We start from the raw sequence: 15,195 nt of genomic DNA, 5'->3' as shown, positions 1-15,195 counted from the left end.
TTGGTTTTTGCTCTGACATGCACTGTCAACTGTTGGATTTTATATAGACAGGTGTGTGCCATTCCATATCATGTCCAATCAATTGCATTTACCACAGGTGGACTCCAATCAAGTTGTAGAAACATCTCAAGGATCATCATTGGAAACAGGATGTACCTGAGCTCAATTTCGAGTCTCATAGTCTGAATACTTATGTAAATAAGGTATTTCTGTTTTTCTATTTTTAATGCATTTGCAAAAAATTCTAAAAACCTGTTTTCGTTTTGTCATTATGGAGTATTGTGTGTAGATTGATGAGATAAAACAGTATTTCATCAATTTTAGAACAAGGCTAAATGTAACAAAATGTGGAAAAAGTCAAAGGGTCCGAATACTTTCCGAATGCACTGTAGCTCTCCCTCCTGATATGTAAAATTGTTACGATCGATGAGGAAAATGGGTGAGGAGTCAGGCGCAGAGAGCAAAGATACGGGGAAAAACCACACTTTAATGTCCAACCAGAAGAACAACTGGTAACGTCAAAACATTGGCGTAAAATCCACTCCACTACAGTACACACTGGAAAAATAATCCGGACAGTGGAAAACCCCAATAAACACGAAACACCTCATACAAAAACAGAAGGACAAGCCCGCACAAACAGAAGCGGGCTAAACGAACTTAAATAACACCACCCTAACAACCAAACAATGAACAGGTGAAAACAATTAGACAAAACCAAACGAAAAGGGAAAAAGGGATCGGTGGCAGCTAGTAGACCGGCGACGACGACCGCCGAGCGCCACCCGAACAGGAAGGGGAGCCACCTTCGGTAATGCTCGTTACAGTACCCCCCCCCCCCCCCCCCCCCCTGACGCACAGCTCCCGCAGCGTGCCGACGCTGGCCTCGGGGACGACCCGGGGGCCGAGGCGCAGGGCGATCCGGATGGAGGCGATGGAACTCTCTCAGCATAGATGGATCCAATATATCCCCCACCGGGACCCAGCACCTCTCCTCCGGACCGTACCCCTCCCAGTCCACGAGGTACTGCAGGCCCCTCACCCGGCGCCTCGAGTCCAGAATAGCCCGTATCGTGTACGCCGGGGACCCCTCGATGTCCAGAGGGGGCGGAGGGACCTCCGGAACCTCACCTTCCTGCATGGGACCAGCTACCACCGGCCTGAGGAGAGACACATGAAACGAGGGGTTAATACGATAATACGAAGGAAGTAATAATCGATAACAAACCTCGTTTATTCTCCTCAGGACTTTAAATGGCCCTACACACTGCGGACCCAGCTTCCGGCAGGGCAAGCGGAGGGGCAGGTTTCGGGTCGAGAGCCAGACCCTGTCCCCCGGTGCAAACACGGGGGCCTCACTGCGGTGACGGTCAGCGCTCCTCTTCTGCCGTCCACTCGCCTGACGTAATGATTCCTGGACGGCCCTCCAGGTCTCCTTAGAGCGCTGAACCCACTCCTCCACCGCAGGAGCCTCGGTCTGACTCTGATGCCATGGTGCCAGGACCGGCTGATACCCCAACACGCACTGAAACGGTGACATGTTGGTAGAGGAGTGGCTTAGTGAATTCTGGGCCATTTCAGCCCAGGGAATGTATCTTGCCCACTCCCCTGGTCGGTCCTGGCAATACGACCGCAGAAACCTACCCACCTCTTGGTTTACTCTCTCCACCTGCCCATTACTCTCCGGGTGATACCCAGAGGTAAGGCTGACCGAGACCCCCAGACGTTCCATAAAAGCCCTCCACACTCGGGAGGTAAACTGGGGACCCCGATCAGAAACGATATCCTCGGGTACCCCGTAGTGCCGGAAGACATGGGTGAAAAGAGCCTCCGCAGTCTGTAGGGCCGTAGGGAGACCGGGCAACGGGATAAGACGGCAGGACTTAGAGAACCGATCCACAACGACCAGGATCGTAGTGTTTCCCTGAGATGGGGGAAGGTCAGTCAGAAAATCCACCGAAAGATGGGACCACGGCCGTTGTGGAACGGGGAGGGGTTGTAACTTCCCTCGAGGCAGGTGCCTAGGAGCCTTACTCTGGGCGCATACCGAACAGGAGGAGACATAGAATCGCACATCCCTCACCAAGGTGGGCCACCAGTACTTCCCCCTAAGACCTCGCACTGTCCTCGAAATACCCGGGTGACCTGACGAGAGTAAACTATGAGCCCATCGAATCAATTGATCACGAACAGCGAGCGGTACGTACCTACGACCCTCTGGGCACTGTGGAGGCGCAGGTTCCTCCCTTAACGCCCGCTCGATGTCCGCGTCCACCTCCCATACTACTGGTGCCACCAGCTTAGCCGCCGGAATGATGGGAGTAGGATCGATGGACCGGTCCTCCGAGTCATAGAGGCGAGACAGCGCGTCGGCCTTACTGTTGAGGGAACCTGGTCGATACGAGATCGTAAAACGAAATCTGGTGAAATACATGGCCCACCTTGCCTGACGCGGATTCAGTCTCTTAGCTGATCGGATATACTCCAGGTTACGGTGGTCAGTCCAGATGAGGAAAGGGTGCTTTTCCCCCTCAAGCCAGTGTCTCCACACCTTCAGGGCCTTAACCATAGCCAACAACTCCCTATCCCCCACATCATAATTCCGCTCCACTGGCCCGAGCTTCTTCGAAAAAAAAGCACAGGGGCGGAGCTTTGGTGGCGTACCCGAGCGCTGTGAGAGCACCGCTCCAACCCCAGCCTCGGATGCGTCCACCTCTACTATGAACGCCAAAGAAGGGTCCGGATGCGCCAACACTGGCGCCTCGGTAAACAGCACCTTCAACCTACGGAAGGCTCCGTCCGCCTCTGCTGACCACTGCAAACGCACCGGCCCCCCCTTCAGCAGTGAGGTAATAGGAGCTGCTACCTGACCAAAACCCCGGATAAACCTCCGGTAGTAATTGGCAAACCCTAAGAACCGCTGCACCTCTTTTACCGTGGTCGGAGTCGGCCAATTACGCACGGCTTTTACGCGGTCACCCTCCATTACCACCCCCGAGCTGGAAATGCGATAACCCAGGAAGGAAACGGCTTGTTTGGAAAACTCACATTTCTCCGCCTTCACGTACAGGTCATGCTCCAGCAGTCGCCCAAGAACCTTGCGCACCAGAGACACATGTGCGGCGCGTGTAGCGGAGTAGATCAAAATATCGTCAATATACACCACCACACCCTGTCCGTGCAGGTCTCTGAGAATCTCGTCAACAAAGGATTGAAAGACTATCTCTCAGGCTACACCTGTAATGGTCTATCAGGGCCCTGTCGTTCCACCCTGCTCCAGCGGCCAAGGTCCGGAAATCCAGCGCAAAGTCCTGCGCGCTCCTCGTCCCCTGCCGGAGATAGAACAATCTCTCACCCGCCGCTCGGCCATCTGGAGGGTGATCGAACACGGCCCGAAAACGGCGGGTGAACTCCGGGTAGTGGCCCCTCGCTGAGTCGGGCCCGTTCCAGACCGCATTGGCCCACTCTAGGGCTCTACCCGTCAGGCAAGAGACGAGGACACTCACGCTCTCCTCGTCCGAGGGAGCTGGTCGAACGGTGGCCAGGTACAGATCTAGTTGTAGCAGGAATCCCTGGCACCCCGCCGCCGCTCCATCGTACTCCCTCGGAGGCGTAATACGCAAGGCGCTGGCACCGGATCCCGCTGGAGGAGATGGTATAGTTGCTGGAGGGAGGGTAGGTGGGTGGGGTAGTAGGGAGACCACTCCTCTCCCAACGATCCATCCTCTCCATCATTTGATCCATAGCTGATCCGATGCGATGGAGGATGGACGTGTGATGAAGGACTCTCTCCTCCATCGTGGGGAGAGGGGTGGTCGCTGCTCCTGCTGACTCCATATATGTGGTGCGGGCTTCTGTTACGATCGATGAGGAAAATGGGTGAGGAGTCAGGCGCAGAGAGCAAAGATACGGGGAAAAACCACACTTTAATGTCCAACCAGAAGAACAACTGGTAACGTCAAAACATTGGCGTAAAATCCACTCCACTACAGTACACACTGGAAAAATAATCCGGACAGTGGAAAACCCCAATAAACACGAAACACCTCATACAAAAACAGAAGGACAAGCCCGCACAAACAGAAGCGGGCTAAACGAACTTAAATAACACCACCCTAACAACCAAACAATGAACAGGTGAAAACAATTAGACAAAACCAAACGAAAAGGGAAAAAGGGATCGGTGGCAGCTAGTAGACCGGCGACGACGACCGCCGAGCGCCACCCGAACAGGAAGGGGAGCCACCTTCGGTAATGCTCGTTACAAAAATGGACATTTGTTATTGGATTACACCTTTAATATATTCCATTTGCTTAAACACAAATGTTGTGCAAGACAAAACCCCTTGAGGTGGATCCAGTTGTTTCCAATGGGATCCGGAGAGCTGGTTTGGGATGCTTGGCTGTTATTTGATGAATGTTTCTCTTTTCTATAATATCATGCTACACGGTAACATCCTGTCATGTTGATATAGAGGGTCCGCCCTCACAGATTATCTTGATTTGAACTTTATCTGCTGAATGTAAAGAGTAAAAAAAAAACTCCCCCTGGACTGTTGTCTCCAGGCAAGCTGCATCAATTCAATTTGATCTTCTTAGAGCCATCCCAGAATTCGAAGCCAGGACAAGCACTCCAGCTCCATAAATCTATTATATTACATAATAGCGATTGTGTGCTGTCCACTGTATATCCAAATAAGGGTGGTATGGGGTGGGGTGAGTAGAAATTATAGAAGCAAAGCTACAAGTGAGCCTACATATTAATTGGTTTGGACAACATTTAATACTCCACTCAATTAAGTAATTGAGGAATGGTTTGGCTGTTATAAAACATGCAGACAAGGCTTTTTTTTTCCAACCATGCCCAGCGCATGAGGGGCATATGATTTGTCATAAACAGAAGATATACCTTTGACTAAAGGTCTTATCAAATCATTTGATAGTTTACAGTCTTTGATTCTGTCTTTAATTGCAGTTGCAAATGAGAACTTGTTCTCAACTAGCCTACCTTGTTAAATAAAGTTGAAAAAAATTAATAAATGCTTCAGTCTCAGAAGATAATGTCAACAGTCTAAGACCACAATGCAGTGGAATAAAGTAAAATAAACAAAAATCTATTCTGAGATTTGCGATGACGCCCCAATTTTTCCTTCATCCTCTAATGATATCAAGAAAAGTTAAGGGTCTGCAGTTTAATATAAAAATGTGGCTTGACTTTACATTGACTGACAATTTAAAGCAACTGTGTGAAACAGGAGCTCTGTCACACTCCTACTCCTCTGTTGTCTGCCAATTTGTAACGGAACACAAGACAAATCTCAAGGAAACTCATTCACAGTATAACTTTGGTTTCTTTAACATTATGTAACAGAAGGTTTCTTTGCACTATGCAAAACAATGTGAGTTGTTGTATTTTTCCAGAAGTGGCAAGGATATTCGCAATCTGGAAATATCATTTGAAGTAACTACTTCTGTGTGTGTGTAAAAGCCTGCCAATAGCCAAGCCCTGTCTTCTGTCAAAAGGATTGCTCAAATCCTGTAGTCAAGTTTAACACTGTTTTTTAATTACCGTGCCAGCTATTGTACACGTGAGATCCTTTATGAGTATATTATGGTGTCTAAACAGAACAGGGAAGAATACAGGAACCATCACCTTATTAGGTGTTGTTATAGAGTGTGCTGTACCTGGTTTACGTTTCAGAGATAACCTGGCACACGCCATGTCAAAATGGAGCAGAAGGCTCCCAAAGACACCACAGAGACACTTCCCTGATTATATCCTGCCCCTGATTTAAGAGAACTACATTTATATTCACAAACAGTTCCCATAGAAATATTTGAAAGTCTTTGCTGTGATGTGAAATGATACAGTCACAAGCAGTTATAATAGGAAATGTCCCACATTTCCAATGCTATGTGGAAGTGGGACATTAAGACAGTAATACATGAAAAGTTAGCATGGTCAGCCAAGCCAGCCATCAGTCCCTTCCTTCAGTCCCTGTCCAGCCACCACCCCTTACCCACATAATGTTTTATGAGGGCTTCTTTCTCCTGCCTGGAAGCTGTCCCATGAGGCTTGATTTCCCCTGCATGCTGCTGCTCATGGCCTACTACTCTGTTCACACCCTCCCTCCCTCCCTCCCCCTTCCTATCCTGTCATCTGTTTCAGTTACGTGAATAAGAGGTGCCTGTGACACATGCAGGGCAAAGCATTCAGCCCCAGTCCCTCACTGTGTGTGTGTTGGGGGGGGTGTTGTAAGTGGGAAGTGGAAATTTACAGTCCCGAATCAGTATCTGGAGAGTTGGTCCGCGACTGCGAGGCTGTGCCCAATCTCCACATAGGATTTAATTGTCTTTAGCTGAGGGCGGGACTCGCTGTCAGCTCCACTTCTTGTGAGCAGTGTTGGCATAAAGACATTCAGTACAGAGGAATGGTGACAGCTGAGAGAGAAGCATACTACATATATCCACAGCCATGAAGGAAATGTAAGTCCCTGGAATTACTCAACTGAAATAATAAAATAGCCTTATCTAAATCTTTATGTCAAGTGATTATTAAGGTCTGTTTTGGGATGCTTTTTGTTTAATCTGAATGGAAAATTTCATGTAAGTACTTAGAAACCCTCGAATTAGCATATTTGAAATGGCTTTGTTAATGCTTTGTTTGAGTGTGAAAGGGGGAACTACTTCACAAAGACTAAGGATTGCATTCAGTCCTTTATTTCCATTTGCCTTTTATCTTTTGCAATGCATGTTTGTTACAGAATCTTTCTTTATGTTTGATTGGATGCTAAGTTGGTGATGTGTCTAATGCGGTGTTTTCAGATAATCACAGTGTGATGTTTTAGAAGGGTTTGAGAATGTCTGGTCAAGGGTGTCTGGGTGGGTCATGTGGCAGATCCCATGGACTGTTTGCCTTAAGTCTGACGGCAGACAGCCTCCCAGCACCCAGCAGGTGAAAGCACATAGAGCAAGAGAGGGATAGAGAGAGGAAGAGAAATAGAGTGCGTGAGAGCTGATACAGTTATGTAATGAGGTTTGAGAGTGGAAAGCAATTCAAGTTGACTTGTCATGCATAGCAGAGACAGAGAGAACCTGGAAAATGACAGCAGAATGAGCAGAGCGATGGAGAGGACCATAACTGGAGCTGGATTTAGTAATGAGGGGCTGTGTGGTTGTAGCTCAAACAGCCATTTAAAGGGCAATTTCACAATTTTTCAACTTCATATTCATCTCCAGCACCACCCCAACATCAATTGATGTGAAAATGTTGCGTTTCTATGTGTTGTAGTAAAAAGATAGAGGAAGATAAGTGTTTCCAGTGACACCATCAGTGTGCATCGTGTGATTTTAACCAATTATGAGTAGGCATTGCCCACTAATTGTCTACTAATTAGTTGATGATGTCATTGGAAACACTAATCTGCATATCTTTTTTAATACAAAACATAGAAATGATCCACTTTCACATATGTTGATGTTGGGGTGGTGCTGGAGATTATGAATATGAAGTTAAAATGAAATTTCCCTTTAATTATTTAATGAACTAATAAGTAGTTATTTGAGACTGCAAAACAAGTTCACTTTTTTGTCAGACTCTGAAAAACAGAAGCACAGAGCGGTCACTGGTCAATGAGTGCAGCTTTGCATTAGATTTTCACAATGTGGTATTTATTAGCTACAATGTGTGTCTGTTCTATTTCTTAGTCTGCCTGTACAGTGGCTACACGATGTAACTGTCTGGAGTGTTAGTCACACGACAAGGTGAATGAAGATACCTTATGTTTTAAAGATCTATGGCTGCCTTTCAACTGAGAGTAGTTTGGATAGATTGTTCTGTAAACTGGCAATACATGTATGCATTTGAAAAGCAAAAGCAAAAATTATAACCACAAATGGTGCTAAGTGTTAAGTGGCAAGTCCATGCACTCGTGTGGGTTTGAAAGTTAAAAAGCCTTTAATGTATGGGCTGATATTATTAAAATACACCAACGCAAATAGGCTTACACTTCATCAGGGTGTCTGACAATAGTATGTATTGTTGAGAGATCCAACTATAAATCAACTTGAATTATACTGTTACTTTCAGAGGCTAAAGAGAAACATTTACTTATTGGAGAAAGATTTGTTCTCTAGCTATTGTTCTGTGAATCTTTTGGAAACCAAGCACCTAGTCGACTGACTCGTAAGCTTTTGTGAGGCACACAATCTTCAATGACAGATTTCCATTGGAGCCAGCGAGAGTAGAGGGGAAGCCTTTAATGTTCTCCGTTTCTCTGTTTCTGCCAACTGCATTTCAGTCTGAGCCTGCCTCAAAAGGACAGGAAACCTTACTCTTTTACACTGGTATTATCAGACTTACAATTAATCATAGCTGCTTTTTTCATTCTTCCTGTTTTATACGACACCATTCATTGTATTCCAGCAGTAAGCTTAAATCCATTTGTGTCTTAACATGTCCAAGGAATATCTCCTGCCCTGCCATGCTTTGATTGGCACAGGCAGGGAAACGGGATACCTGAGACAGTAATTCCAAATCCTGTCTTTCTTGGAAAGGCTGTTTACAATATAAACATTCAGTGAACTTAAGCTGTGGGATCTTCCAGAACCCATCCAAGCTTTCGGAATGGACACGGATACAGAAACGGCCTTCAGAAAGTATTCACACCCCTTGAAGTTTCCACATTTTGATGTGTTACAGCCTGAATTTAAAATGGATACCCCATAATATAAAAGTAGAATTATGTTTTTAGAAATGTTTCCAAATGACAAAAAAATTAAAAGCTGAAATGTCCTGTGACAATAAGTATTCAACCCCTTTTTATGGCAAGGCTAAATACGTTTGGGGCGGCAGGTAGCCTAGTGATTAAAGCATTGGGCCAGTAACCGAAAGGTTGCTGGATCAAATCCCCAAGGTAATAATCTGCCCCTGAACAAGGCAGTTAACCCATTGTTCCCCAAGTGGCCGTCATTGTAAATAATCATTTGTTCGTAACTGACTTGCCTAGGTTAAATAAAGGTTAAATGTTTTTTTTAAATTCAGGAGTAAAAATGTGCTTTAGCAAGTCTCATAAGTTGCATTGATTCACTCTATGCACAATAATGGTGTTTAACATTATTTTTTAATGACTACCTAATCTCTGTACCCTACACATACAATTATCTGTAAGGTCCCTCAGTCGAGCAGTGAATTTCAAACACAGATTCAACCACAAAGACCCGGGAGTTTTTCCAACTCCTCGCAAAGAAGGGCACCTATTGGTAGATGGGTAAAAAAAAGCAGACATTGAATATCCCTTGGTGCATGGTGCGGTTATTAATTACACTGTGTATGGTGTATCAATACTTCCAGTCACTACAAAGATACAGAAATCCTTCTTTACTCAGTTGCTGGAAAGGAAGGAAACTACTCAGGGATTTCACCTTGAGGTAAATGGTGACTTTTAAACAGTTACAGAGTTTAATGGCTGTGATAGGAGAACAGTGAGGATGGATTGTGGTTACTCCAATTGACCGAGTGAAAATAAGGAAGCCTGTACAGAATATTCCAAAGCATGTATCCTGTTTGCAACAAGGCACTGAAGTAATACTGCAAAAAATGTGGCAAAGCAATTCACTTTTTGAACCTGAATACAAAGTGTTAAGTTTGGGGCAAGTACAATACAACACATTACTGAGTACCACTCTCCATATTTTCAAGCATAGTGGTGGCTGCATCATATAATGGGTATGCTTGTAATTGTAATAAAGGACTGTGTAGTTTTTCTGGATAAAAATGGAGCACAAAGGACAAATCTACACTGGAGTTTCTTACCAAGAAGACAGTGAATGTTCGAGTTACAGTTTTGAATGAAGTCTACTTGAAAATCTATGGCAAGACCTGAAAATGGGCAAATAATGGGCAAATGTTTCACAATCCTGGTGTTGAAAGTTCTTGGAGACTTACCCAGAAAGACTCACAGCAGTAATCATTGCCAAAGTATTGACTTAGGGGTGTGAATACTTATGTAAATTCATATTTATGTATTTCATTTAAAAAAATGACTAACATTTCTTAAACATGTTTTCACTTTGTCATTATGGGGTATTGTGTAGATGGGTGAGAGAAAAAAATTATACATGTAATTAGTTTTGAATTCAGGCTGTAACGCAACAATATATGGAATAAGTCTTGGAGTATGAATACTTTCTGAAGGCACTGTATCTTCTCTAAATTTGCTTTTAGCATTAGGAAAATTCTTTGGCAGTGATTCTGGTTACATATTTATGGTGGATATCATGAGTTTGTCAGTGTTGTAGTTATTTAATATATTATTTTTTGTCTATATGTCATCTGAAAGGCATACGGTATATCCTGTTCAAAATATTTCCTTTCCTTAGATGACAATGTACCCCCCACCTTGAAGGGAAGAGTAGGTTGTTGCTTCTCCTTGTATTTGTGTTCTTCAAGTATTGTTCCAGCTGCATTACCAGCAGACCTGTGTATTTGAGTGGTACTTAAAATACTATTTCTGTGTATTTGAGTATTTTCAAATACACAGCCCAAAATAAGTACTTTTATTTGAGTATTTGAGCGTCAGTGTAAATTCGTTTTTCATTATTTCGTTATACTTTCCAAGTGTATTCCCAAATACATTAAAATATTAAACTACTTTTCAAATAAAATATATCTGAATACTTACTTTGAATGTATGTGAAAGCAATTGAGCTATTTGACATATTATTTGAACCCAGGTCTGATTACCAGGACATGTCTCAATATGATGTCCCTGGTTAATTAATGGATACAAAATTATACATAATCAAGATTTCTTATATTATGCACATAGAAATTATATTTGTACAGTGCAAGTGAAGAGATTATTCAACCCAGAGAGATTTGCAATGTAAGATGGAATGTATATCCAATGTGAAGTAAATAAGAGAGAACTGTGGCGAGGAGGAAGCCATATAGTGACTCCTGTAGCAGTTCTCATTGCAGGCTCTATACTGACACATAGCTGTATCACTGTATCACGCCATGGCTGACTATACAGCACGTGAGAGACCCTCATCTTGCTAATGCGCCGTCCTATCTCTGCCTTATCCGGCTCACGTCTCTCTCTCTTCCTATTCATCTCTCTCTCTCTCTCTCGCTTTCTCTAATTCTCTCTCTCTTTCCTTGTCCTTGTCCTCTCTCCTCTCAACCTCTATAGCATGGCACAGAAAGAGAAACTCCAATGTCTGAAGGATTTCCACAAGGACACGCTGAAGCCTTCGCCAGGGAAGAGCCCAGGCACGCGGCCGGAGGACGAGGCAGAGGGCAAGCCCATCCAGAGGGAGAAGTGGGCCAGCAAGCTAGACTTTATCTTGTCCGTGGCCGGAGGCTTTGTCGGTTTAGGGAACGTGTGGCGCTTCCCGTACCTCTGCTATAAGAATGGTGGAGGTAGGCATTCAAATGAACATTGGCCCTTTCACCATACAGACAGGTCTTAAAGTTGGGGGTCACTCAAGTTTGATAAGTTTTCAGGAACCTATAAAAAAACTCAAGTCGGAGACTGCAGTTACAGGATTTTGATTTGTGAAATGGCTGTGGGTGAGCACATACTGTAGACCCTGACATTTGTAGGCTAACTGTCTGTTCCCTTTCCCTCCCTCTCTCTTCCTCTCCTCCACCCAGGTGCATTTCTCATCCCCTACACCATCTTCCTGTTTGGTGGAGGCCTGCCGGTGTTCTTCCTGGAGGTGGCTCTGGGCCAGTATACCTCTGAGGGAGGCATCACCTGCTGGGAAAAACTCTGCCCCATCTTCACTGGTGAGTCACCACACTGCTTCCCATTACCCTAATACCATTCTCCCCTATTGCCATTAAGGCCGGTCGTCATCAGGGAAAGTAGGCAGGGAAAGGGGGTTGTGTAAGCCTTCTTGGACATGTACTGTAGGTGGTAACGTCAGCGACTGACAGAGGGATTAGCGAAGAGCCTAAACACAGTTTCCATTAGCGTTGCTCAGGCGGGGCGCCAAACCTGCTTTGTGCCTGCTTAGTGCCTTGTCCCATCGCAGAAAAAAATCCCTACTGAAAATAATGATGTTACCAGCCTTTAATCTAGCCTCGATATTATTCACGTCCTGCTTTTTAAAAAACAACGAATTCCAGTGACAACTACTGCAGTAGTTCTGTTTTTCTGACTGCTCTTGCGAAACTCCCTAGCAGCGTCTGATTGTGCTGTTGGTCTGTGGGTTGCTAGACACAGTGCACAGACATTGAGTTCTGCTAAGGTCTCCCTCCCTGTGTTCTGATGGGTAATTGGACCATAGCTACTTCCCGTTAGCATGCTCTGTGATGTGTAGAATATATTATTCAGCATAGCTGTGGAGCAGACTGGTCCCAGATATGGATGTGCTTCAGCCAACTTTCTCTGACTGTGTTTTTGACATGCATAAGGATTTAGCTAAAGCACACAGTGCTGCTGATCTTCGAACAGGTTTGTTGAGGATTGCCTCATTTGCATTGGAGCCTGGAGTGGACGTAATCAAACACCAAACATTGAACACTCTAAAAGGCGCTGCATGGTCAATCCGATGTCTTCATTGGCCGTGCAGCATTTACGGTGATACTGCCTCTGCAGAAGACAGGGCATTCATACTTCTTGCGCTTCGCGGAGCAGCACAGAGCTGTTGAGCAGAGCTGTTGTGAAGGAAGTAGTCAAGGAAGTGAGTTTGTTTTTATGCAGGACCTCCCGCCCCCACCTACCGTCAACCATTCATGTCAATGAGGAGTCATACAGAGTTACACGGAACCCTCAGTATTGTTACAACATTTGGGAGGCGATGCAGTACGGAGCTCAATTTGGCCTCTGCTTGCCTCTGGAGGCTCCGCAATTGCCACACCCTCCACAATTGCACACCCTCCATACGGAGCCTTCGACCACATCGGATCAAGCATAAATTGGCTTTTAGACTGGCCCATTTTTTTGTACTTGTGGCAGCTAAGTACATACATGCACACGCACATGTATTTTCAGCCTTGGTTGTGTAAAGTAGTGCTGAGTTCTGTGTTACCATGGCAACAGAGAAGGTTAGAGCGAGTTGCCTAGCAATGGGATCTGCCCCAAAATGATAAATATCTCATACAGTGGATCAGCAAAAAAACATTTTTTTTTTCATGAAATGATGGACGGTGTAGGTCTTGGCAGCAGGGGGCCACCTGTTTTGTTTGTCAGCACCACGGATATGTTATCGGATATTACTGTATTATGATGTCGTTATTACAGTCCTGGCGTCACGGTTTGGCACTGTAACGTATCCCCTTATCAGTCAGGGTCCTGCCATAGGTTTACACTGTGATATGCTACTGGCAGACCAGTTCTAACATGTAGACCAGTAGGTAGAGAGACAGCTCCCAGCCATAAACTGCTATGCCATGAAGCCGGGAGCGGCAGGTAGAAACAGACAGCTGAAGACTGGGGTGCAGCCAATCTTCAGCATCTGTTGATGAGCTTGAATAATCAAGGAGTGCTGAGGCAGCTGCCTAATTGACTGGGGGGTTGTGTGAACTGGCACACACATGCACGTGTGCATGCATGCACACACACACACTCACTTGCGCACACACACACTCACACGTGCGCAAACACACACACGCACATGCGCACGCACACGTTTGCTTACCCACATATAGACTAGAGACTGACAGATGCCCACAGGTGGCCTATAGGCCGGCTGCCATTGTCCCTCTTAGTGTTTTATCACACCTTCAGAAGGCCTGCCCTGCCTCACCTACCACACACACAACCCTGACTGGCGGAGGTAACGCCACTTTACAAATAGATCAGAGGAGTGGAAGACTACAGGGGATTTCTGTGACTAAAGTCATTATTACCAGAGTTAGTACACTCAAGCCAGGGAAACATCCTCTCTTTGAAATAGGAGTGTTGAGTTGTGAACATCCGAGTCAGTGGATTGGTTTCTAATGATTTTATAGACATACATTTAGTCAAAAGGAACTAGGTCAGTGCTGTTCACTGAAGTGCTTCAGCTCCAATGTTGGCTTTACTTAATTTAGTTTACAAGGGGATTCAGTGACACATATTGAAGCCCCTATGGCACTGTTCTGCTACAGTAAATGCATTGAAGGGTTTGATTCCAATATACGATAAACGGCAATTGAAATGAATGGTCCTTTCTCTGTGAATCAACTATGGCTGTTATCGTACTTTCAAAACATTTGCTTTAGAATGTGTTTTTTTGCATAACGCAATATCCGACACTCTTGTTTCATACGAAAATGTGTTATATCCAGAGCCGTGTTTAGAGAGCAGGGACGTTGGTGTTTCTGCATTATGATGTATTTACATGACACTACAACATTTTATGGCAGCCATGTTAGCACGCCATTAACATTACACAAGGAATTGTAAAAATAAATGCTATGTAGCCTAACTGAATGTCTAGAATTATTTTTAAAAATGCTAAAAGTTAGCCCAACTCTCTAAATATATGGCTCTGGCAAAATCCACTGTCCAGATGTGCTGAACCTTCCAAATGGTTTTTGCTGCTGGCGCAAAAGTGAGCAATTTAGCGAATCATTGTCATTGTTCAGTCGTAAGTTGTATTATATATTTGTATATTATTGATAGTATTATATGTATATTATTATGAAGTGTATATAATCAAACTCAAAATCTTTCCTTGATTTATCCTAACGAAACAAACCTGTAAAAACCCTATCAAATTGTTCCAAAAGTTGCTTAAATGTCCAAAAAGAAAACATACTTTCCATACACTGTTCACTCTCTGGATACAATAAATTGGATATGTGATAGGGTATTTGTGTAATATAGTTTAAACAAATTAATTATTTTAATATGTGTTTATTTATGTATCAATACTTTATTACATGTGGAGGGTGGCAGGTAGCCTGGCAGGTAGCCTGGTGGGTTAGAACTTTGGGCCTGTAACCTAAAGGTTGCTGGATCAAGTCCCTGAGCTGACAAGGTAAAAATCTGTCATTCTTCCCCTGTGCAAGGTAGTTAACCCACTGTTCCCCTGGTGCTGATGACATGGATGTTGATTAAGGCAGCCGCCTGCAACTCTCTGATTCAGAGAGGTTGGGTTAAATGCAGAAGATACATTTCAGTTGAATGCATTCTGTTGTACAACTGACTAAGTATTCCCTTTTCCCTAATTGTTTAAAACCCAATCCAGATACTTGTT

The 15,195-nt window shown here is 44.6% G+C and overlaps 1 protein-coding gene across 1 annotated transcript in view; it reads left to right on the top strand.

The window, feature by feature from the left end:
• The window catches only part of LOC120061361 (sodium- and chloride-dependent taurine transporter-like), a 32,727-nt gene that overhangs the window by 2,902 nt on the left and 14,630 nt on the right, over window positions 1-15,195 (top strand). Inside the window, exons 2-3 of the mRNA XM_039011125.1 lie at window positions 11,196-11,425; window positions 11,660-11,794. Of these exons, the coding sequence (XP_038867053.1) occupies window positions 11,197-11,425; window positions 11,660-11,794 (364 nt within the window). The 5' untranslated portion in view covers window position 11,196. The remainder of the gene's footprint in view (window positions 1-11,195; window positions 11,426-11,659; window positions 11,795-15,195) is intronic.

Source organism: Salvelinus namaycush, chromosome 16 (assembly GCF_016432855.1).
Source record: "Salvelinus namaycush isolate Seneca chromosome 16, SaNama_1.0, whole genome shotgun sequence".
In the NCBI taxonomy this organism is placed as follows: Eukaryota; Metazoa; Chordata; class Actinopteri; order Salmoniformes; family Salmonidae; genus Salvelinus; species Salvelinus namaycush.
The sequence above is the reverse complement of the archived record's forward strand: the minus strand, read 5'-3'. Positions and strand labels throughout refer to the sequence as shown.